This window comes from Mesoplodon densirostris, chromosome 16 (genome assembly GCF_025265405.1).
Source record: "Mesoplodon densirostris isolate mMesDen1 chromosome 16, mMesDen1 primary haplotype, whole genome shotgun sequence".
Lineage (NCBI taxonomy): Eukaryota > Metazoa > Chordata > Mammalia > Artiodactyla > Ziphiidae > Mesoplodon > Mesoplodon densirostris.
Window position 1 is genome coordinate 23,522,500 of NC_082676.1, and position 26,069 is coordinate 23,548,568.

Consider the following 26,069-nt stretch of genomic DNA (forward strand, 5'->3'; position numbering starts at 1 on the left):
GCAAGCTGTCATGAACCAAGAGGCCAGTGGGGCCTGTCCGCCACACTTGTAAGCGGTTGACACTGTCAGTTATCAGGCTGGCAGCCTTGGATCCACTGGTAATTATCACAGATTATGTAACTGTTCTTATTAAGGAGAGCTGTGTGGTGGCAGGGCCGTGCCGGACTCAGACAGGCTGGGATTCTGGCTCTGAGATTTGTGAGCCTGTGCCTCACCTCTCTGAGCCTTGTTTCCTTGTCTGTACGATGAGGAGTGATAAGACCTTCCTTGAAGACCTACGGCTCTGCCTGAATAAGGTGAATAAAGGATCCAGCACATTCTCAGCAAAGAGGGAGCACCGCCCCCCTCCATGCCGGCTCATGTTAGTCACCTCGAAGTCCATGGACATTCCCTGGTGGAAGTGGGTGTGTGAACGCTTCTTGACCAAGACAAATTAGTCCCAACAGCCCTCAACTCTGTGAGTCACGAGAACCCCCGAACAGCAAGTGTGACCCTCCTCAGCACTCGCTGGCAGCAAGAACAGCCGCACGGGTGCTGGCCGTGTGACCAGAGCCTGTCGCGGCCCTGACTCATTTATGCCTTCTCAACAGAGCCGTCGAGTCCCCTGCCTCCACCCCGACCGCCCAGAACTCCTGTGAGTTCCTCCCCAGCCCTTCACCATTGCCTCGCCTGCCCTAAGGTACCATGGACATCTGGGAACAGGCAGGGCTGGCAGATCCCTGATGGCACAGTAGACAGGGGACTTGTGGTGGGGGGGGAGGACCCAACGAGTCAGTATTCTGCCCAGATTCTGAGACTTCAGAGGAGAGGTTATCAGGCTAGAAGGGCCCTTGGAAGACTTCCAGTCCAACCCTGACCTGAGTCACGAATAGCCCCAGCGTGCATACCTGATATCACTCTGATTGCGTCAGCGTCATCCCTCACCTCCACTGCACTAGCCTTCTTACTGGTCTCCCTGCTTCTACCCAGCCCCCTGCAGTCTATGTCCAACAGGACAGCTGGTGATCCTGTTAAAACAAAAGTCAGACCACGCCACTCTTCTGCTTAAAACCCTCTAATGCCATTTCACTGACTAAAATGCAACATTCTTACAACAGTCCCTAAGCCCTGGACAATCTGATTGCTCTGTACCCTTTGACATGTTCTCTCCTTCCATTCTCTTCTTGATCACTCCACTCACACCATGCTGACCCCCTGGTGCTCCTCCAACACATCAGACATGCTCCTGCCCCAGGGCCTTTGCACTCACTGTTCATTTTGCCTGGAACACTTCCCCCAGATACCCACATGGCTCCCTTGCTCACGTCCTTCAAATCCTTGCTCAAGCGTCACCCCATTTATATTGCAACATGTCCCCTTACCCTGCCAGGACTCCCAATTTCCCTTATCCTGCTCTATTATTTTCCAGAGCATTTCTCACAACTAACATACTCTTCAGTCTATTTATTAAGTTTATTGCCTGTCCCTCGCCCCACTGGAATGTAAGCTCCCAGGGGCAGGAGCTCAGAAAGTATTAGCTGGGTAGAGAAGGAATGAAGCCAAGCTCTGCCCCCTGCAGTTTCTCCCACGGGTCCCAGCTCTCCCTTCTAAAGGATGCAGAGACCTCCTCCTTCAAGACAGCTCTCCCAGCCTCTCTGATCTTTGGTGTAGGTCCCACATTTTTCTCTGCTTCTCATGGGATGGCTCCCTCTCCTCAACATGAAACTCCATCTGTCGGCATCCCCTTAGCCGTGTAGAGACCAGACTTGAGCCAGGTAAGAACGTCTGGAGGCGGACAGAGGGAAAATGGAGAAATTGGGGGAGGGAAGAAGCAAGACAGAGATCCAAGCAAGGGACCCCTGTGGAGTTCCTTTCGAACAGGCGTCTGACATTGGACTGGGAAGCCGCCGACTTCTCCCACCTTCCTCCCACTGAGCATTTTAACTGACAGCCTGAGAACTCTGAGGATCCCTGTTTTCCAGAGAAATCTGTTGAGTCTACACAGGTGAGCACCAGACTGAGGACACAGGACAGAAGGCCTAGCAGGTGGGGGAGGGCTGGACACACTCCTCCCCCACCCCCCCAGCAGGGAGCAGCTGACATTACCTTGGCTCTCAACCCCATCTCAGGAGGGAGGCCAGTCCACAGCAGGAGCCCAGGGTTTGTGGGGAGAATGAGCCACCTCGGAGACAGACGGTGGATGCTGAGGAGAACAAAGGGTCTAGAAGGGCCTACTGACAACAAAGCCTGCCTGGGCCAGATGTGGTGAACTCCGAGGTGAGGCAGTGCCGTGGCCAGCGGGAGTGGTTCTGCAGAATCACAGGACCACGCGGCCCCCAGTATTAGCAGGTGGCTCAGGTGAGCTGCCCACCTCTGTCCTGCTTTAAGTCTGGCAGACGTGACTCAGCGATGGCTTTGCCACGGCATCCTCTGCATTGCCAGCCCCCATTTCAGCAGGGGATGGCATCTTGGTCAAGCCAAAGTCTGATTAGTTGGAGAAACCAACATGTCAGAGCACTCTGAGAATATTAAATAATATTTATAAAGGGATGACGTTGGGAAAATAATTACCGATGGTAATTAATTATTATTAATCAACGGCGGGAACTCCTCCACTGCTCAGGTGGTAAGAAATTAGACGAAATTAGACGGACCGGGGCTCTGAGCAGCGAGGGTTTGTCACGGGGACAGCAGAAGGGGTTGGAAAGTCGCTACCTCTGCTGATTCTGTTAATAGGATAAAGCAGCCTCGCAAACAAGAGCCAGACCCCAGGAGGCTTGCATTTGAGGGGATTTTAAAATCAGGCCAGCTCCTGCCAATAGCTTCACTTTTAGATGTGTTAGAACTGGAAGGGAGCTTAGAGATCAGCAACGCCACTGGTTCTCCGTTTTCAAGGTTTCTGCTTTCCAAAAATACTGCAAGTATTAAGTAATAATTAATTTGTTTTCACATTTTTTATTCATCAAAGACACAGAGGACTGCCAGCTGGGAGAAGCAGAAGACACAGCATCAATGTCACTCTAGCCCCCAATAAGAGACCTATTGTTTTTTGTTTTTTTTTTTTGTCAGCCCAGCCATATTATCTCATGTAAATGTAGTTTCCCTTTGAAAACATTTAAAACACAAGGGTCCATTTTTAAGTGGAGGGAGCCTGAAGGAGCCTGGAGTACCTTTACCAGCAATCCTCAGTCCAAGCAAACTCTCTTACTTTATACAAAAATACACTGAAGCCCAGAGAACGTTAAGTGGCTTGCCCAAGGTCACACAGCTGGCTGTCAACAGGGCCAAGGCTAGATCCGGGGAAGCAGGAAGAAAGCAAGGCTGTCCTGGACATGCAAGGGTAGGGAAGGAGTAAATCACAGCAGTGAATGCAGTACTGAGTGCGGACCCTGGACACCAATGGGCTTGGTTTGACTCTGGAGCTCAATCCTTACGAGCTGTGGGACCCTAGCAAAATGACGGAAGCCTTCTGAGCCCATTTTCCTATCGGTAAAATGGGGAAAATAATAGCAATTACCACATACTGTTGTGAGGATTAAGTGAACTAACAGAACGGAGCACTTATACATTGTAGCTGCTTTTCCTTAACCCATTTGTGTGAGTGGGCGCGGTTGGGGGGGGGTGTCTGTGTAGACATAAGACCAACAAGCTTAGAGAACAGGTCACATGATCCAACTTCCAGGTGCTGCCCTGTCAAGGCTAGTGGGAGACAAATTGTCCCAGTGGAGCTCTAGGTACTAAATTGCAGTGCTGTTACTTCTAGGTAGTAACTCAAAACTGAGTGTGCCTCAGAACCCAGGCTGCATCCAGATTCACTGCCTCTGAGTTCCTGTAGGGTGGGACTTGGGAGTCTGAACTTCCACTAATCCCTCTGTCTCTATGGATTTGTCGACTCTGGATGATTCATAAGAATGGAATCGTACAACATGTGGTCTTTGTGTCCGACTTCTTTCACTCTGCACAGTGTTTTCAGGGTTTGTCTATGCTGCGGCATGGATCAGGGCTTTATTCCTTTGGAATCTGCAATTTTAACAAGCTCCCCAGTGGTTCTGATGATTGGGCTTTGGGGAGAAAAAGAACAGCAAATTCACACAAGGTGAACCTTCTGGTTGCTCTAGAGATACAGGGCCTCAATCCTTCCTGCAGGTGTGCCCATCTCAGAAGCCCCGCTGGTGACAGGAGACATCGCTGGCCACTTGCCTCCTCCAGAGCCTGCAGAGGTTGGGCAGGGTCTCCTGGTGCCCGGTAGGGAGGACATGTGCATCTAAGGACAGTGCCTGGCTGCGGTGGGAACTGGGCAGATGAACTATAAGAGAGAGTCACACAAGGGGATTTAGTCTCAACTCCAAGACTTTAATGTATGTTATGCTCTTGGAAAAACAACTTCAAGGAGACAAGTGGAACCGAAAGTCTTAACCAGAGGGGATTCTTATTCAGAAACCTAGTGTGAGCCGCAGCCTTGGGAGAGAGCAGCACAGGGATTCTGATCACAGTACAACAGTTTGAGGTCAGGGTGGCAGGGCCTGTGTGCATGATGTGCAAGCCCTCAGGACTCCCAGGAAACCGGAGCACCATCACTCCTGTGGCTGACAGCCCCACAGCAGGACGGGGGGTGGACCCAGGCTGACCAGGTCACCTCTGGAGCTCTGAATAAAGGCACAGAACTTCAACAGGGCCAAAGAAGCCTGTACAAAGCAAGAACCTTTCTCTTTGTTGTTGAATCTCCGGGTCATCAGAAACACTCGTGGTGGCTCTGGTGAGGAATGGGGCCATACAAAGGGTTGCCAAGGCCCACTTCTGGGTCTGAGGCCTCAGAACGGAGCAGATGGGAGGGGTGTGGCACTAGCAACGCCTCTGAGGTCAGGGGCTGCAATGATCTTGAAAGATTATCCACTGGGACCTCTGGACAGGAGAAAGGGACTTAAAGCAAAAGCTGACCACTCGTCAGTTTCAACCCAACCGTCTTCTGTTATGCCCTCCCCAACCTGGGGCTCCAGGGTGGTCACACGCCCATGTTTTCTGTGATGTATTCCCATCCAACAAGGGGCAGGCAGAAATCTGGCTCATCTCCCTATTACCCTCTGATTAACTTTTAAAAAGTCACCAACTGACATCTCAAACTCCTGGGCAGTCCAGGGTTTCTAACCATTCTACGGAATAAACAACTGGTTCTCCTGGGCTTTTGGCTCAACTTCTTCTCTTCTGGAAGGAAGCAAGCTGCTGCTGAGGCAGGTCTCTCCCAAGAGCTCATTTGGAATTCAGTTAGGTTATAGCACCGAGGCCAGGCTGACGGGGAACCCACAAATATGCCTTCTAGATGGGGTACAGCCTCTCTGGCACTAAAGGAACTTATTTATTGGTGAAGGAGGGAATTCTGGCTCCATCTTTGTAGAACCTGGCAGGGCTGCTGACCCAGTAAGTCCCAGTGGGACAGGTGAATGGAGGAGCCAGGACCGCAGCCATGGGGAAGGGGCCTCCTCTGGCTGAGAGCTTTTCCAGTTAGCCAGTCCCCACACCCTCGGGAAGAGCCACCACCACCGGGGCGCAGTCCTCAGGCTCCGCCTCAAAGTCCCACTGAAACTTCTTGGTTAGGTGAGCTTGGAACTTTTCAGCTTTCTGCCTCAGGGTGGCATCCACGGCAACGCTGCAGGCAGATGAAAAGAAAACCTACAGAGAACAGAGGATAAGTCACTCCTGAGAACACAGAGGGGCTGAGAAAGCTGTGGAAATTTCCTCATGGTGTTCAGCTCTCGGGGGTGGGTGGATCAGCCGCTGCTGGCACAGGCTCAGGACACCTAATGTGCTCCCCCCAAACCAAGAAAGAAGGTCCAAGCCCAGCTGAGAAGCTGGGGCAGGACCTGAATGGAAAACTACTATCTTGGGCAGAGAGGCCCCACTGAGAGTAAGGCCAGCAGGGCCATCACCCTGGCCCTGCTCTCCAGGGAGACCTACTGGGCACCTGGGCAGGAACTTAGAAAAAGAGGCAGAGCTACACCAGCCGGTACTAAGAAAGGCATGGGGGTGCTTATAAGCCCTTGGATCCCATAAAATCCCAGGCCCTAACCCAGTTGAGGGTGAACTGCTGCTCTAATCTAAATGGGCCCCAGGCTGCCAATCTGAGGTTTCTATTCCCCTTAAAAGCTTTGGGTTTTTTAAGTTGTGGTAATATATACATAACACAAAATCTACCATTTTAAACATCAAAAAATTATCATTTAAAAGACTGTACTAAATACACTTAATATTTACCATGTTAAGAGTATAGTCCAGTGGCATTAAGTATATTTACACTGTTACGCAATCATCACCACCAACCATCTCCAGAACTTTTTCATCTTCCCCAACTGAAATGACACCCGTTAACTCCCCATTCCCTGCTTCCAGCCCCTGGTAACCACCATTCTACTTTCTTTCTATGAATTTGACTACTCTAGGTACCTCATATAAGTGGAATCAAACAATATTTGTCAATTTGTGCCTGACTTATTTCACTTAACATAATGTCCTCAAGGTTCACTCATGTAGGAAGTGCCAGAATTTCCTTCCTTTTTAAGGCTGAATGATATGCCACTGTATGTAGATACCACATTTCTTTTCCAATCATCTGTCAATGGCCATTTGGGTTGTTTCTACCTTTTGGCTATTATAAATAATGCTGCTATGAACACGGATATAAAAATATCTCTTACAGAGTCATTGCTTTCAATTCTTTGGGGTATATACCCAGAAGTGGAGTTTCTGGATCATAAGGTAATTCTGTTTAATGTTTTGAGGAACCACCATACTGTTTTCCACAGTGGCTGTGTCATTTTACATTACCATCAGCAATGAACGAGGGTTCCAATTTCTCTACAATCTCTTCAGTATCTGTTATTTTGGTTTTGTTTGTTTGTTTGTTTACAATAGCTACCCAAATGGGTGTGGTGTCTCATTGTGGTTTTGATTTGCATTTCCCTAAGGATTAGTGATGCCGAATATCTTTTCATGTATTTATTGGCCATGTGTATATCTTCCTTGGAGAAAAGTCTATTTAAGTCCTTTGCCCTTTTTTTGTGTGTGTGTGGTACGCGGGCCTCTCACTGTTGTGGCCTCTCACGTTGCAAAGCACAGGCTCCGGACATGCAGGCTCAGCGGCCATGGCTCACGGGCCCAGCCGCTCCGCAGCATGTGGGATCTTCCCAGACCGGGGCACGAACCCGCGTCCCCTGCACCGGCAGGCGGACTCTCAACCACTGCGCCACCAGGGAAGCCCTTTTTGCCCTTTTTGGATCAGGTTTTTTTGTGTAGTTGAGTCATCGAAGTTCTTTATATATTCTGGATACTAATCCCTTGTTCTGATGTTCTTTTAAATTCAGTTTCATCTAATATAAACATGGGCAGGGGCAAACAGAGTAATTTTCCCTACCTCTGAAACTCCATTTCAGATTGTCCCGGATCTCAACTGCTTCTCTAAGAATGACAGCAAACCCATTACTCCTTCTCACATTATTTTATTGTTCTCAAAGAAGTTTCATAGAGTAGTCCAATGGATCCTCACCATGCCCTGGGAAGACACACTAGGATGCCTATTTTATGGAAATGGAGGCTGAGGGGAGTTAAATGGCTGGGTCAAAATTACCAGAAAGGAAGGAACAGTTTTTCCCAGACTACCCGTTGGCTCCCTGCAAGACCACCCCAGACACAGGGGCGTGAGGGTGAAAGCAGCAATCTGATCCACATCACCTTCGTGTCACAGCTGGCCCACAGACCACCATGGAAGGAATCTGGGCTCCAGGGGCCTTGACCTGACAAAGGTAACAGGTGTACTCTGCAGCTGCTTCCAGGGACAACCCCCCTCCTAACCGCCTCTCCACTGTCTTTCTGTTAGCAGGAGGAGTGAGGCTCATGGCCAGTGGTCTTTGTTTAGAGACACTTTGTTGGGGTGGTAGCAGGGACTGAAGAGACGGGGAGGGGAGTTCAGAAGCAGAAGGTGGGGGGGTTACAGAATTTGGTTTCATTACTTGGGAATCGATTAAATACAGGAGCAGGAAGCACAGCTACAACAAAACACCAGATCAATAACTAATTAGAGGGGTTGTGTGAGCTCAGTGGTGAGAGAGCAGTGGGGAAGCCGGCGGCCTGTCCATAGGCAGCTAATGGAGCCTGCTCTGGAGCACTGAACGTGAGGCCGGCTGAACCCTGGGGAGGGGCCTGGTATGAGAAGCAGAGAAGCCTTGTTTCAAACAGCATTAGCGATGGAGGCCCTGTGCACCCATGGGTCTGCCCCCAGTGGTCCTGGGGGTGCCTGCTGGCTGAATTACCAAAAGCCTCTTCCTGTTCTCCCTCCTTACACGGTAAATTGTACTACTCTCTACACAGCCCTTCCTCTCCTGCCACATTGAGCAACTGCCCAAACATGCTCCATTGCCTCTTCTGTGCCTCTACTCACACAGGCTTTTCCCTCTGCTTATAACACCCTTCTCCACCCCTGCTTTCTCCTCCTTCACCTACTAATCTCTACTAGTGACCCAAGCTCAGTTCAGATGCCACCTCCTTTGGGATGTCTTCCCAGACCAAAGATGGAACAGGTGCTCCTCTGTGCTCCCCCGGTGCCCAGGGTTACCTGAGACATAGCCTCACTCTCAGTCAGTAACCGTCCATTTACCGTTGAGCTCTCCCAAGAGACAAGGAGCAACTCCAAAGCAGAGACTCCTTTTCCTACCTGCATCCCACTCCCCTGGCACAGAGTCTGCCATATAAAAAGGACCCATTGGATGTTTAATGAACAAAAGAATGAAGAAGATCATAGGTTCTATGAAAATCTATTTCTGGGTCCCTTTTGCACAGTGCCTGTACCAAATAATTGCTCGATAATTACATGATGGTGCTGGACAGGATAAGGGAGTCGTCCTGGGGAGGACGTGGCTTATTTACCAGGCCCCTGGATGCCACCGGCTCACAAGCCATCTCCTTGTGACAGTTCTCTTATAAAAGCCCAAGCTGAAAGGAACTGCTCCAACCTCCATTCCCCCAGTACTGTGCCTGAGCATCCCTTATGGCATTTCTCACACTCTGCTTGCATCACAGTGATCTGTGCCCCTTCAGAGTAGGGGTCACTTCCTAATTATCAATGTGACCCACACAGCAGATCGCCCAGGGCCTGGCATAGAGTTGGGGCCCACAGGATGCTCACTGAATGGATATGAATGAGATGTAGGGATGGCCAGCAGTGAGAGACTGGAACAGGCGGGGTGCATACTCGTCATTCATCCTTCCCACCCACCTCTCCAACATCGCCATGGGGGTAACATTAACTAGAGGCAGGTATAACTGAAGCCTTCAGTCTGAAAAATAAGGATTCTAATTTGAAAAGCCCTATGTCCTTTTTAAAGAACTTGTCAGTCTAATCTTTACTACAAACTGGGAGGTAGGATAGGAAATTACTATTCCCATTGTACAGATAAGGACGGTGATAAGTGCTGCAAGTGATAAATGTCAAGCAAGATCCTGTCCCAGTAGGCAAATCGAAATCCTTCTTCCCTACCAAGACTTTCTTTTTGTCTTGACACAGACGTAATATATCCTTGATATTTTCAGCCGTGTCCTATGGGGAACCAAGGGGCTTGGAGACCACATGCTTCTGGAACTGTCCCTTCTGCAGGCTTCCAGGATCCAGGTCACAGCCTAGGTTGTCTGTTTTAAAAAACCAACTTTATTGAGGCATAATTTATGCACAATTAAATTCATCCATTTTAAGTGTTCAATTTGTTTTGATAAATGTATACACCCATGCAACCACTATATGATGTAATCAAGATAGGTATCTGTTTATAGCTTTTTCTTTTGGTATTCAGTCTATGAGTTTAAAGGCCCATATACCAACACAATCAGGATACTGAACCGTTCTATCACTCCAAAAATATTCCCTCACACTGACCCTTACAGATCAAATCCTCCCCTTGACCCTAGCCCCTGGCATCCATTGATCTATTTTTGTCCCTATAGTTTACAAACTTGTTATTTAAAAAAATTCACAATTCAGAAGAGATGTTTAGACAGTATCTGGTTTCCAAACAACAATTTACTTTGATTCTCTTGTTTTTAGATTAATTGTATGCCTTCTTATATAAATTTAGTAATGATCTGGTTATTTTATTTACTTAAGTGAAACAAGTAAACTTTTAAAAATCACTGAGAAATGAATCATCTTAATATGGGAATATTAATCCTGGATATTTTAAAAATACTTTTGAAATAGGATAATAACATTTCACAAACATCTGCATTTTAGAACTAAAAGCATACCCATTGGGTATTTTTCTTCAAATTAAAAAAAAAAGGTATTAATACTTTTACCATTAAGTCTATATATTGTAAAATTGTACTTCAGTCAGAAATGTGAAAGCTTTCTTTTAAACCCCAGTTAAATAAATTGAGTTCAGTCAGGTCACCTTGAGAAATTCAAAATACCACGGTAGATAGCTGAGTCACTGCTTATCCTATTTTGTGGCTAGACCAAAAAGATGAAATTTCCTAATTTTTTCAATTCCCACATGATTATTCAACTTAGAATGAAACTAGCCAGAGGTAGTACATTTTATTTCCACTTGCAGAAGAAGAAAGTGGTGTTAAAAGCAAGACTATCACTTCACAACAATTACCAAGAAGGCGAAAAGCAGCAGAATCATGTTTTCTGAGGTCAGTTTAAAGAATTTTGGATGTATCATCTGGGGCTCTAATCATATATGGGAGCCCACCACAGTGGGCTTTAGAATCAAAGTTCAGCCTTGCCATCCACTAGCTCTGGCAAACTCAGGCAAAATTATGTGACCTCTCTGTTCCTGTCTTCTCATCTGTTAAAATGGGATTATATACTTAACTTCTAGCATTGTTGTGAGGGCTAAATGAAATAATGCACAGTAAGTGTGCAGAAGTGATAGTTGATGGCAGGAGGTGTAGGAGTAGGTAGGTGAAATTTATCAGAGCTGGTGTTATGACAAAAACACAGGCATATGTTGTTTTATTGCACTTCTCAGGTATTGCATTTTTTACAAATTGGAGGTCTGTGGCAACCCTGCATTGAGCAAGTCTATCAGCACCATTTTCCCAACAGCATTTGCTCACTTTGTGTCTGTGTCATATTCTGGTAATTCTCAAAATATTTCAAACCAAAAAGATTACGGCTATACCTAGGAATAAACCTACCTAAGGAGACAAAAGACCTGTATGCAGAAAACTATAAGACACTGATGAAAGAAATTAAAGATGATACAAATAGATGGAGAGAAATACCATGTTCTTGGATTGGAAGAATCAACATTGTGAAAATCACGATACTACCCAAAGATTCAATGCAATCCCTATCAAACTACCAATGGCATTTTTCACAGAACTAGAACAAAAAATTTCACAATTTGTATGGAAACACAAAAGACCCCGAATAGCCAAAGCAATCTTGAGAAAGAAAAACAGAGCTGGAGGAACCAGGCTCCCGGACTTCAGAGGATACTACAAAGCTACAGTAATCAAGACAGTATGGTACTGGCACAAAAACAGAAATGCAGATCAATGGAACAGGATAGAAAGCCCAGAGATAAACCCACGCACCTATGGTCACCTTATTATTATTATTTTTTTTGGTGGTAGGCAGGCCTCTCACCGTGGTGGCCTCTCCGGTTGCGGAGCACAGGCTCTGGACGCGCAGGCCCAGTGGCCATGGCTCACGGGCCTAGCCGCTCCGCGGCATGTGGGATCTTCCCAGACCGGGGCACGAACCCGTGTTCCCTGCATCGGCAGGCAGACTCTCAACCACTGCGCCACCAGGGAAGCCCCTGGTCACCTTATTTTTGATGAAGGAGGCAAGAATATATAATGGAGAAAAGACAGCCTCTTCAATAAGTGGTGCTGGAAAAAACTGGACAACTACATGTAAAAGAATGAAATTAGAGGGCTTCCCTGGTGGCGCAGTGGTTGAGAGTCTGCCTGCCAATGCAGGGGACACGGGTTCGAGCCCTGGTCCGGGAAGATCCCACATGCTGGGGAGCAACTAAGCCCGTGAGCCACAACTACTGAGCCTGCACGTCTGGAGCCTGTGCTCCACAACAAGAGAGGCCGTGATAGTGAGAGGCCCACGTACCGCGATGAAGAGTGGCCCCCGCTCGCCGCAACTAGAGAAAGCCCTCGCACAGAAACGAAGACCCAACACAGCCAAAAATAAATAAATAAATAAATAAATAAAAGCCATTTCTAAAAAAAAAAAAAAAGAATGAAATTAGAACACTCCCTAACACCATACACAAAAATAAACTCCAACTGGATTAAAGACCTAAATGTAAAACCAGACACTATCAAACTCTTAGAGGAAAACATAGGCAGAACACTCTATGACATAAATCACAGCAAAATCCTTTTTGACCCACCTCCTAGAGAAATGGAACTAAAAACAAAAATAAACAAATGGGACCTAATGAAACTTAAAAGCTTTTGCACAGCAAAGGAAACCATAAACAAGACGAAAAGACAACCCTCAGAATGGGAGAAAATATTTGCAAATGAAGCAACTGACAAAGGATTAATCTCCAAAATTTACAAGCAGCTCATGCAGCTCAATATCAAAAAAACAGGGGCTTCCCTGGTGGCGCAGTGGTTGAGAGTCGGCCTGCCAATGCAGGGGACACGGGTTCGTGCCCCGGTCCGGGAAGATCCCACATGCCGTGGAGTGGCTGGGCCCATGAGCCATGGCCGCTGGGCCTGCGCATCCGGAGCCTGTGCTCCGCAACGGGAGAGGCCACAACAGTGAGAGGCCCGCGTATCGCAAAAAACAAAACAAAATGAAACAAAAAAAACAAACAACCCAATCCAAAAATGGGCAGAAGACCTAAATAGACATTTCTCCAAAGAAGATATACAGATTGCCAACAAACACATGAAAGGATGCTCAACATCGCTAATCATTAGAGAAATGCAAATCAAAACTACAATGAGGTATCACCTCACACCAGTGATAATGGCCATCATCAAAAAAGCTATAAACGATAAATGCTGGAGAGGGCGTGGAGAAAAGGGAACCCTCTTGCACTGTTGGTGAGAATGTAAATTGATACAGCCACTATGGAGAACAGTATGGAGGTTCCTTAAAAAACTAAATCCCACTACTGGGCATATATCCTGAGAAAACCATAAATCAAAGAGTCATGTACCACAATGTTCATTGCAGCTCTATTTACAATAGCCAGGACATGGAAGCAACCTAAGTGTCCATCCACAGATGAATGGATAAAGAAGATGTGGCACATATATACAATGGAATATTACTCAGCCATAAAAAGAAACAAAACTGAGTTATTTGTAGTGAGGTGGACGGACGTAGAGTCTGTCATACAGAGTAAAGTAAGTCAGAAAGAGAAAAGCAAATACCGTATGCTAACACATATATATGGAATCTAAAAAAAGAAAAGGTTCTGAAGAACCTTGGGGCAGGAAAGGAATAAAGATGCAGACATAGAGAATGGATTTGAGGACACGGGGAGGGGGAAGGGTAAGCTGGGACGAAGTGAGAGAGTGGCATGGACATATATACACTACCAAATGTAAAATAGATAGCTAGTGGGAAGCAGCCACATAGCACAGGGAGATCAGCTCGGTGCTTTGTGACCACCTAGAGGGGTGGGATAGGGAGGGTGGGAGGGAGATGCAAGAGGGAGGAGATATGGGGATATATGTATATGTATAGCTGATTCACTGTGTTATAAAGCAGAAACTAACACACCATTGTAAGGAAATGATACTCCAATAAAGATGTTAAAAAAAAAACATAACGACTCACTGAGGGCGCAGATGATGGTTAGCATTTTTTAGCAATAAAGTGCTTCTTCACTAAAGTATTTTCTTTTAAGACATAATGCTACTGCACACTTAATAGACTATGTATAGAGTAAACATGACTTTTATACGCACTGGGAAACCAAAAGATTCATGTGACTCACTTTTGGTGATATTCACTTTATTGTGGTAGCCCAGCACCAAACTCACAATATTTCCAAGGTATGCCGGTACTACAGACATCATTGTCAGAGCTAGTGTTTTCCCTCGAGAGTTAAAGATGGACACTAGTATTTCGAATACTGGCAAGAAACGAAGCTGGAGAGCCTATATGGCCTATTGCGACTAAAAGTATTAAAAAAAAAACAGGTTACATGACTATATGCCTAAATGCTATGCAATCAGTAATAAGAATTCTTATTTTGTACATAATTCACTTTATAACATACTATTAAATTCAGATTATCCTTTCATTGGTTTTAAACAAATTATGATGACTCAAGTTGCTTCAAATAAAAGAAAAAACTATCTATTTTTATAAAACAAATAATTTTTATTCAAGCTAATCCATGGGATTGTAAAAACCAGTGGCACCTATTCAAAGGGGCCTCTAATGGCAGAGGGCATTATGTGGCTGATTTTACACAAGCTAATGTGGCTGTCTTTAAGTGCTCACACACAAACACCAGTCCCTCTCCATGGGTAGCAGCCATTTAAACACTGAAGTAAGAAAGCCGGTTCCACTTACTTGATGACCTGCAGGGAGAGCAGGTGGCTGGCTAAGGAAGGCTTTTATGGGCTGATTCATTCACTCACAAACACCCGGAGTGAGTGCCTGTGTGTAGGGTGACAGGATCTCACTGCCAAGATGGCATCAGTGTAACTTGCCATCAAAAAAGAGAAAAGCGGGCTTCCCTGGTGGCACAGTGGTTGAGAGTCCGCCTGCCGATGCAGGGGACACGGGTTCGTGCCCCGATCCCGGAAGATCCCACATGCCGCGGAGCAGCTGGGCCCGCGAGCCATGGCCGCGGAGCCTGTGTGTCCGGAGCCTGTGCTCCGCAACGGGAGAGGCCACAGCAGTGAGAGGCCCGCGTACAGCAAAAAAAAAAAAAAAAAAAAGAGAAAAGTTTTGCAATACCCTTTCCGCATTTTGCCCATTGAAATCTGTGTCATCCTTCAAGCTCATGGTCAAATGCCCCCCTTCACAAAAACGCCATTCCTGACCCTCTGTCTCCTCAAATCTCAACCCCAGCCTGAATGAACCAACCAACCCCTCTCTGGTGCTCCTAATGTCCTTTGACCAGACTTCACTGTTTATACCTGTCATAGCAGGGTCATCTGTTCACACTGCCACAGGAATTATGCACTAAAAACACCCAATAGGGGCTTCCCTGGTGGCGCAGTGGTTGAGAGTCCGATGCAGGGGACACGGGTTCATGCTCCGGTCCGGGAAGATGCCACATGCCACGGAGCGGCTGGGCCCGTGAGCCATGGCCGCTGAGTCTGCGCGTCTGGAGCCTGTGCTCCGCATCGGGAGAGGCCACAACAGTGAGAGGCCCGCGTACCGCAAAAAAAAAAAAAAAACACCCAATAACACAAAGTGAGATCAGTGCTAGGCCTCAAGTAGGTGTTGAAGATAACCAGATGAACAAAAAATAGGCTTCTGGTAAAAGCCCATGGCTCAGTGGGGAAGTCAGGCAGACAATATATACATTTCAGCAAGCACAGCCTGTGCAATATAATAGTGACAAGTACAAAGTAGGCTAATAGTATGGAAAGGAGGGAGATATCAGGGATGGCACCACAGAGAGGGATGGCACCACAGAGAGGGATGCCTAGAGGGCATCCTGTAGGATGAACAAGTACATAGCAGGCAGAGGGAAAATCAGGTTCCGTTAAGAAGACATGAAACATGGGTATAAAGTTTCAGTCGTGCCAGATGAAAAAGTTCTAGAGATCCTCTCTGCTTATAGTTAACAGTACTGTACTGTACACTTAAAATATTAAGAGGGTAAATCTCATGTTACGTATTTTTTACAAGTAAAAAAAAAAGAGGAAGGCATGGAACAGCATGGCATGTCTGGCAACTTGCAAGGAGACCAATGCTGCTGGAGTTGATGGTGGAAAATAGGGAAAGGAAGGAAAAGCTGGAGAACAGATTAGGAGCCCGATCAGGATGGGTATTATGACCTAGGTTTGGGCTTTTAACTTTTTAGGCCACGAGGACCACAGAGAAATAGAATCAGAGGTGCATTTTGGTGGCAGTGTGGGAGACAGATGGACTGATGGGGGTGAACATGGAAGTTGATAAACTCTGATGCAGTCTAGATGAGACCAAAAGGCCTGGGTTAGGAAAATGGTACTGCCTTCCAAAATACTTTGGGCTACCTGGAGTTATCTGGTTTATTCATTTGTTTACTTTCCCACCAAAATCTAAACTCCAAGTCAGGGACTCTGTCTGTCTTGCCCAGAGCTACATTCCCCATCCTAGAACAGGGCCTTGTATACAACAGGTGCTCAGCAAACACCTGCTAAATCAATGAAGAGATGCTTCTGCACAAGTCCTTCAACTTTCAGAGTTTTATGTCAGCTGCCTGATCACAGGGACTCTTCCAACAGTATGCTGGTTTTAGAAAAGTATTCTGTACCTTTGAGAAACAGGCTAACTCATATACATGTTCCTCAACACTCTGAGAAGAACGTTGTATATAAAGAAAGGATGCTTAAAGAACAGGTGTTGATATATTGTTTTTAAGGCACATGTCCTGGGTTTTTCCAAATAATGACATCAAATTTTCTTAGTGAAAAGTCCAAAGACAAAATTCTTCTAATCATCAGCTTTGCACACCCTACCTGGACATCGAGCAATCCAGCTGGGCCCTTTCTGCTTTGTAAATCATTGCTGGCAACAAAGCCCCAGCAATGAGAGCTCAGCTGCTGGTCCTGCTGAAAATGGTTGGACAGCCAACGACACACTGTGGCCCTCCTATGTTTGCACAACAGCGCTAGCGCACATCACAAGGGCGGCACGTATTCCCGCTGCCAGAGGCCAGTTAGCAGGCTGCTGCCTCCTAATGCTCTGCAACCCGTGACCCAGTAACTGGGGCGATTTTCCCTGCAGAGGAAGGCTAAAGGGATTTAATTTCTCTGTGATATCAAGAACCAATAAAAGGGCAGTTTTATAACTCTCATGAAGTGGAATACACCAGGCTCAAACCATCAGCCTGACTGACGCATGCCCATGGTCCACACAAGTCCTTCAACTTCAGAGGTTTATGTCAGCTGCCTGAGCACAGGGACTCTTCCAACAGTAAGCTGGTTTTAGAAAAGTATTCTGTACCTTTGAGAAACAGGCCCCTGAGAGTGTGTCCACTAATGTCAATCAAGACTCTTTTTGGAGGGTGGGGTGGGATCTACACTGTATTCGGTAAGTAGGGGCATAAGCATAGGCCTTAAACCAAGACTCAGGCCTGGGTACAAATCCTGACTCTGCCACCTACCAGCTGTGTGACCGTATATTAATGATTTAATCTTTTTGAGTCTCAGTGTTCTCATTCGTAAAATGGGAATAATCCTCCCTGTCTTACGTGCTCCAGAGAGATTAAATGAGGGGACCCATATAAAGAGATAAGCATGGTGCCTATTAAATGCCAACAGGCATTTAATGACTGTTCATTCCTTCCCTTACCATGGGTGGGAGTGGGAGGTTAGTGAATAGCCACCTTTTAAGGAGCAGGCCTGTGGGGGTCTCACACACAGTGAGGAAAAAAACAGTCATGAAACAGAAAGTATGGAAACTGACAGCCTGCAGCTTCTGCCTCTTCTATACTTGAGAAAGTTACACCATGTGAGTGACAGAGGCTGTCCCAAGAACATAAAGGAAGCTAATCTGTTTGCAAAGGGAGGAAATAGCACAGGACGAAGACTGTAAGTTGTTTGAAGCTTCTTCCCTAATTATCACTCATAATGAAAATTTAATTGCTGAGTTAAAAGCAAATTTCACTTTTTCTGTCAGAGAATCTCTGCAGAAACTGGCACATTTTGTTTGAACAGGAAATCAAAGTTACTTTAATGCCTAAATGAGATCTAAGGAGCTGCAGATGTTTCCCTGGGAATAACTAGCTTCAAAACTCTGTCCTACTGGTTTGCAGCAACTTACAGCTACAGGGAGGCAGAAATAAGAACTGTTTTGTGCCGAGTTGCTCAAGGGGTGGGGCTGACTCAAATTCCAAGTACCCCAGTGCTAGGCACCTTAGGGGGCGAGGCGGGGAGAAGGTGGTACACAGAGAGGGTCTCTGGAATTAAGGAGCTTATAATCAAGTAGGAGAGAGAGAACCAGGGAACAGCCTACTATTAGGAAACTGAAATGAAGACAACTTGGCTCAGGAAAGAACAGCAAAAAACAAAAAGGTAAGCCTCCAAGGGTACTTTCACATACCCTGGCCTTAATTCTGACGCGCTTGGGTGTCAGCCAAAAGCCTGCTCACCTGTAAGGTGCTGGTGAGGAAGTTGTCCTGGGAGACGATGTCCACAAAGAAGTCGGCGGGGATCTCGCCAAGCTGGTGGTACAGGATGGAGATGAGGTTGACGTAAAGGGTGTGGTGCTTCACCATGGCCTCTTCTGACCGGCACAGAAGGTTCAGGAGCCGCTTCCAGTGCTCGAATGCCTCGTACACGTTCCCCAGCAGGAAGCATACAAAGGCAAACTGGAGTTCACCTGAAAGGTGCACAGGAGAAATGATCCTGAGGGACAGGAGTACTGGCTGACACTACTGAGCCGTCAGTTCCACGGGGCCTCAGCAATAAGTGGCTTTCTATCCTTGTCACCCTTCCAGAGCCTGGCACAGGGTTTTGCACCTAGCAGCTGCTCAATAAAAGTTTGCTGAACTGCTATAAACTCAAGCCATGAGAAACCAAACTGGTTTTGGATTTCTGAGATATCTGACTGCAAGAGAAGAGGCACACATAGTATTTGCCTAGCATTTAACAAGTTTACAAAATGTGTCCATGGATATTATGCCAAGTAGATCCCCAAACTGGCTGCCCATCTGAAATACTAAGAGAACTTGTTAAAAAGAAAGCTGCCCAGGCCTCACCACCAGAGATCCTGGTTGAGGACAGATGATGGGGCCTCAGTATCTGTAGCTCTAACAAGCTTCCCGGGTGATTCTGATGCACACGGTCTGCTTCAGGGTCAGAGAAATGCTGCATTACACCACATAATCCTCAGCCCAACTCCGCAAGGTGATCAGGGAAGGTGGTATTTGCCTCATTTCATAGATGAGGTCAAGCAAATTGCCCAAGGTCACACATCTAATGCTTAGCAACTGAACAATGGAAAGACAGAACAGATTTCTTTTTAAAATTCATTTATTTTGGGCTGCGTTGGGTCTTCGTTGCTGTGCGCGGGCTTCTCATTGTGGTGGCTTCTCCTGTTGCAGAGCACCAGCTCTAGGCGCATGGGCTTCAGTAGTTGTGGCTTCAGTAGTTGTGGCTTCAGTAGTTGTGGCTCGCAGGCTTAGTTGCTCCATGGCATGTGGGATCTTCCCGGACCAGGGCTCGAACCCATGTCCCCTGCACTGGCAGGCAGATTCTTAACCACTATGCCACCAGGGAAGCTCTAAAACAGATTTCTATTGGGTGGGAACAGTCCTAGAGCCTCCCTGGACAAGAAAATTCATGAGTACTTGTTCCAGGGTTAGCCTGCCAGCCAAATTATTATCCTTTGTTTAATCACAGGGCTCTGTGATTTGATCTCTATGAGCAGCCTGTGGTTAAGAACATGGGCTCTGGAGCCAAAATGCAAAGGTTCAAATCTGAGCTCCACCACTTCGCAGCTGTGTGACTTTGGGCACGTTACTTAATCTGTTTATGCTTCAATTTCCTTATTTGAGGGTTGTAGTGAAGATTAAATGAATCAATATAGTACATATAAAGCATTTAGCATAATGCCTGGCACAAAGTATCACTCAAGAAATCTTAGTTATCATTCCCACATTCCCACCAGATCCCTATCTCACACAGAGACCTGGTAATCCAGAAGCCGTTGTCCTTGGGCAAGCAGCTGGGTCTCTAGTTGCCAAGATAAACTGTTGCTGATCAGAGACGCTCTCTCTGGCTTCAAATTTAAGGAGGGCTTCTGTGGTATATCTACGTGTGGGCCATAAAAAGAACGGATGTACTCAACACTGAATACCTCTCTAAACGCATGGTGTCTGATCTGTCACCTCTGGAGACCTGGAAAAACTAGTTCTCTGTTCCTAGGCTTGTGGAACCAGGTTTGATTCGTGTGGATAGCTACCTGGTCTAGATATTTCGACCATTTGATCAATATTTTCAAAATATAGTTAAATTTTCTATAGGTTAGAGAATTTAACTTTTTCTAGAGGTTAATGATTTGCTTCTTCAGTTGGCTTTACCTGGTTAGTTTGTGAAAATACGAGCTTATTCTCTGAATTTAGGGCATTTGTTTAAATTCATACATTTCTGGCTCAGTCTAAAATTAAATTATGAGATCAGAAATAATTTCAAAGGGCTGTCATGAAGATACAGTAATCCCTGAAACAGACCTTTTCACAAGATTACTTTGAAGAACTGAAATGTTTAAGAGGTAGAAAACAGGATTTCTGTTCATTTTTTTTCTGTTTATTTTAAGCCAGAATTTCAAGTGTTACTTATTAAATGAAAATAGATACACCCCATAAAATGTCCCTTTTTATCAGCTAAGCCTATTATGTAAAAGGCCCTATATTCAAAATTCTCACTGATCTTCCAATAGAAAAATATGTAAATATTGGACAACTTATACAAGAAAAAATATTAACAACTATTAAAGATGTGACAAAAGTTTGCTGTCATTAGTAATAGAAGAAATATAAATTGAAACAAGATATCATTTTTCAACTATCCAGTTGGAAGAGACCTTTGCTAAACTGCCATATCAAATGCCATGTCAAAGGTGATGGGCAACAGCCTCACCAGCTGGCAAGGATGCATGACCTTCTCCTGGCAACATGCACACTCTGATCCAACGGTTTCACCCCGAAATGTATGCAGAAGGGCACACAAGGATATTCATTAGACAACATTTATAATAGGGAAAATAGGAACATCTTAAAGATCCATCAACAGGGGTTGGTTCAATTACTATGGAACATAAGTAGCCATTAAAGAGAAGTGACCATTTCAGTGACATGGAAAAATGTTTATATTAAAGCAAATTACAGAATAATTTACTGTAGTCTTGTTTTTGTAAAAATATCATATATATAAAAACACATATAATTGAATAAAAAAAGACTAAAAGGAAACACAAAAATATATTAAACTGAGAAATACATATAAATATATATCTAAAAGATGGAAAATAAGTACAACAAAGTGTAAAAAAATGGTTATTTCTAGGTGGTGGGATTTGGAATTTTATTTTTGTTTTTCTTCTAGGATGAGTATATGTTATTTTTTTGTAATAAGGGGGGGAAACAACAATAAAAACTACGACAATTAAAAGAAAATCACTGGGACTTCCCTGGTGGTCCAGTGGTTAAGAATCCGCCTTCCAATGCAGGGCACGTGGGTTCGATCCCTGGTTGGGGAACTAAGATCCCACATGCCATGGGGCAACTGAGCCCATGCACCACAACTACTAAGCCCACGTGCTCTGGAGCCTGCGTGCCACAGCTAGAGAGAAGCCCACACACCACAATGAAAGATCCCACGTGCCACAACTAAGACCCGATGCAGCCAAAACTTTTTAAAAATAAAATTTTTAAAAATTAAAGAAAAAGAGTTGGACCTTTAAAAAAAAAAAAAGAAAAATAAAATCACTGTTCTGGATGAAGCCTTGAGAGAGTCAGGAGCAAACTAAGGGGGGAGGTGAGAGGCCCCCAGGAACACGGCTGGGCCTGGGAACCAGGAGCCCTGGGCTTTGGTCTCACTTCGACTACACCACTTAGCAGCCAAATCCTTTCCCTCTATGGACCTCAATCTGTAAGATGTGGTGGCAGGGAGGCTGGGCCACACCATCAGTACCCAAACACAGGACTGTCTGCATCAGGTTCACCTACAGTGCTTGTCTGTCAGGTAGACAGAGAGATAAATTGCTGGGGCCCCAATCCAGATCTCTTGAATTAGCCTCCAGGGCTAAGACCCGGGGATCTGTATCTTTAACAAGCATTCTGGGCAAGACCGCCTCCTAGCCAGGTTTAGGAACCACTGGACTAGATAACCCAAGATGTACTCCTTGTTCTCAAGCCCTCCGACTATATACACCTCCCCTGGCCCACTCTCAAAGCGTTGTTCCTCCTCACCTAGCACGTCCTGGGGACTTTGGGGGAACTGCTTGCTGAGCACGGTCTCCAGAGCATAGCTCAGATCCATGCTGTGCCTGGTTATCTCGGCCGGCGTGGCACCTGCCGGGAACATCTGTGTGGGCAGCTCGGAGAAGCGGATCTCTGTGCCGGCTCTGGGCTTCATCTCGGGCAGCCGGGCCAGGCCTTCCTGGTAGCTTTTGCACTCAGTGCCGCAGAGGGGTAGATTCTGCCCCACCCGGTCCTTGGTGTACTTCATGGAGAGCACAGGCAGCACCTCTGAGAAGGCACAGATCTGCCGACTCTCGGGCTGGAGCTTTTCCACTGTGGCCTCGCTGATGAAGTTGGTTAGTGAGATCCACTTCTTGAGTGTGGCATATGGGTAAGGTCCCAGGAACTGGTCCAGCTCCTGGAGGTTGGCCCTCATGGCCTCCACCACAGCCTCTGGGGCTGGGGACAGGTCTACCTCTTCCTGGACTGCATCCCAGCGCAGGACCTTCAGCCCCCGCTGCTGTAGGCTAAGGAAGAAGCCCATACGGGGGCCCACCTCCCTGGGATTGGCCTTGTCCACAGAGCTGTAGTGGAGGAAGTGGATGCCTGGAGGGATCATCTTCACACCCCGGAACTTGGGCCCCACCTCCCAGGAGTTGTAGTCAATGCCAAACTCTGTCCCCTTGGGCATATTCAGGATGACCACAGTGGCCCCTTCAAAGAAGAGGTGCTTGGCAAGCTCAGGATCCATCTGCATGGCAGCCATGGGACCAGTGGTGAGTGACCAAAAAGAAAACTTTTCTAGTTTTCCAGAACAGCTGAAAAAGAAATATATCAGAGTTAATCAGAACCTGGCGAAGGAAGCTTCATTTGCTGAGCATTCTCTATGTGCTAGGTATTGAACTAGACCCCTGACATAATTATCTCCCTTAATTGTCACCACAACCCCACACTGTTTTACAGATGAAGAAAATAAGACTCAAAGAGAAGAGGGGTTTTGTGTTTTGGTTCAATGAGCAAGAACACTCACTTCACAGCTGGAAAGACATCAGTTAAAGAAAAGTGACATGTTCAAGGTCACAGAGGACCCAATTAGAACCTGGGTACCCTGCCCTCCAGGCCAGTGTTCTTTCCACTGTTCACTCAGGATCTACTCTCAGATCTCCTTCTCACAACAGAGGATGAAAGCAGAGAATGCTTGGCTAGTCCATTCTAAACTATAACTCTGCCTAAACTGTCTTAAACTATAACTCTGTCTAAAACCTATTGCTGGAGAGTCCCCAGAAGAGTTGAGAAGCACCCACTCAGTTTCCTATAAGCCTCAGGGAAGGCCCAGAAATGGACCAAAGGTGGAAAGTGGGTGCTCAGCATCTAAAATTCACAAAAGGTTTGGGCAGTGAAGAGCTTTTCAACCATAACCACACCCACTGAACCGACTTCCCAAAGGGTTCACAGTCAGCAGCAGCTCTAGACTGCTCACCCAGAAGGGATCCAGGAGGCCCAGCTGGCCTTCGATCCAAAGAGAAAGACCATAGAACATTTATTTTGTCTACCTCTGAACTACCCATGAGGACACACGGATAAAACTTCTGTAAGCAGACACACACTGCCTCTGTATTTGTAAGAATGGTTCCAACATGAACTAATTTAAACAGGACAATTATCTAACCCTCTAGTCCCAAGACACCTACCTATTCAATTCAACAAATAACCCTGGAATGCCTGCACTGTGCCAGGATCTTTGCCAGGCACTAACAGAAACATTCACAGAGTAAGACAGTTACTGCCCTCTAGGCACTTCCAATCTAGCCAGACATACAAACAAGGCCCCAAAACTTCACAAACAGAAGGACCAGCTGCCTGTTCAATCCTTTTTACTCATTTTATTTAAACAAACAAAACAAAATAAAACCATGAGGAAAGGAAGAGCAACCCTTTTCCAAAAATGTTAAGGACATATTTTATTGTCTTAACCCAATACCCACCACAAATGACTCTCACTCTAAATCAGCATTATTTTTCCAAACTGCAAGTCACAACCTGTTAATGGGTCAAGAGATCATTTTAGGGAATCTCAACCAGCATTAATTTTTTTAAATAAAAGGATAGAATTTTAAAAAATCAGAGTATATCATAAATATTAAAGCTAAGTACTGCTTTCTGAAGCTTTGTGTGTTTGAATGGACTCTTGGTCACAACATAAAATGTATTTGTTACTGTAGCTCACAATCAAAGAAGTCTGAAGGCCACTGCTCTGAATAATTTATATCATTTTCCTATTCCTAATCTTGAATTCAGAAGGTACTTAATAAATATTTGCTAGATGAATAGCTATCGCATTTAGAATAACTGCTCATCAACTATCCATCTTCCCTGGTGGCATCTGTATGCCCCTCCTTGATAATGCCATTCCTTTCCTTCTATTTCCACCAGACTGTAATTCTCCTCACTATATCTTCAGCAGCTGGCACATGGCCTGGCACAAAGAAGATGCCTTGGGAGGCAGAAAGTCACATCCACCCACTTCTCTCTACAACCTCCTTAATCTAAGCTACCATATCCCTCACCCAGAGAGTGATCACCCCTTCAATCCCTTCTCCATCCAATAGCTGGAGTGACCTTCTCAAAGCACTAATCTAAGCATGTCACCACCCATACTTAATATCCTCTGAGAGGCTTCTCATGTGGCTCTCGGCAAACTAAATTCCTACCATGACCTACAAGGAAGGCCTGCGTGGTCTGGTCCCTGGCAACTCCTCCAGCTTGTGTCATACCATGCTTTCCCCCACACGCTCTCTGTTACAGCCAAACTGACCTCTTTCAGACCCTCAAACAGGAGGCTTCCCTGATAGAAAACTCTTCCCTCCCCTCCATCTCAAATCATTTTTCTCATCTCTGCTCAATATTCATCTCCTCAGTAAAGCTTCTTTGACCGGGGCTAAGTCAGTTCTCCTGTAACTCGCTCTCACGGCGCCTTGTATCTTTCCATGTCACTTATCACAGCTGCAATTTTGCAAATGTTAATAGAGGGCTGTCATCTCCAGGAGACGTGGGTCTTTTGTATCTCTAGCACATATTAGACACTTGGTAAACATTTGTTTAATAAAAACATGATACCCATTTTGTAGATAAGAAACAAAGCCTCGGTTCGGAAAAAAGACCTTAGCCGAAGTTACAGAGAGTAGCTCAGAACCACGTCAGGCGGAGCCACGGCCTCCGGCCCGCAAGTTCTAAAGTTACGAAAAAAAGCAAGTTACCGCGGGTGCCCCAGGAAGTCCTGGCGACGGTGTATCTGGTGACGGTTTCCCAGGGAGCAAGGCCTGTAGACACAGGTGGGCCCCACCACCGGCCCACAGACGGGGATGTCCCAGTCCCCGCTAGGTGCCCTAGGGCCCTCCGCGATCCCGAGCTGGGAAGAGGGGTGGCCGGACCACACAGAGAAAGAAAGCAGAGGAGTTAAAAGAGGACAGGAGGCCGCGCTCACCGACTGGGGTCTTGCCTCAGGTTCAGGCACCGCGGAAACGCACCGGAAGTTCTCCCTCTCTGGCGCCGGACTGGAGCAATGGGAAAAGGGGCCGGGCGGATCTCTCGGTCGCGGGAGGAACGGTCCGCGTCTGCAGGTTCCGCCCCATCAAACATTGCCTTTTGCTACTTTTAGCTACTGGTTTTAGATTCTGAACAGTGGATAATAACTTTCATCAAACGATGCATTTTATATCCCGCTCCAGAAACACATCCACCAGCCATGGTTTTTCAGTCTCTATCAGCCATGGTTTCTGAGGCTGGGGTCAAGTTCATGACTGCCCAGTAACCACAGACACAGGCTCAGTCGTGGTCCGGGTCAGTCGATCTCTATCCGAGTGACAGTGTCACACTTGGCCCGTTATCACCCGGTCCCAGCTTCCAACCATACTCAGCTGTAGAGGAGAGCTTCAGAAACCCAACCCAGAGAGAACCAGTCTCACAGCAGTAGTCACCACATTGGTCCCT

General features: G+C 46.2%; 1 protein-coding gene across 4 annotated transcripts in view; it reads right to left on the reverse strand.

Moving 5' to 3' along the window:
• Positions 1 to 25,623, reverse strand: part of AAR2 (AAR2 splicing factor) — a 30,338-nt gene extending 4,715 nt beyond the window's left edge. The window contains exons 1-4 of one of the 4 annotated variants that reach the window (XM_060078468.1): positions 25,564 to 25,623; positions 22,089 to 22,897; positions 18,267 to 18,496; positions 2,988 to 5,646 (exon numbers count right to left, since the gene is read on the reverse strand). In XM_060078468.1, coding sequence (XP_059934451.1) covers positions 5,479 to 5,646; positions 18,267 to 18,496; positions 22,089 to 22,845 — 1,155 coding nt within the window. In that variant the 5' untranslated portion in view covers positions 22,846 to 22,897; positions 25,564 to 25,623 and the 3' untranslated portion in view covers positions 2,988 to 5,478. The other 3 variants (XM_060078466.1, XM_060078470.1, XM_060078469.1) reach the window with 3 other exon arrangements.
• Between the last annotated feature and the right edge of the window lie 446 nt (positions 25,624 to 26,069).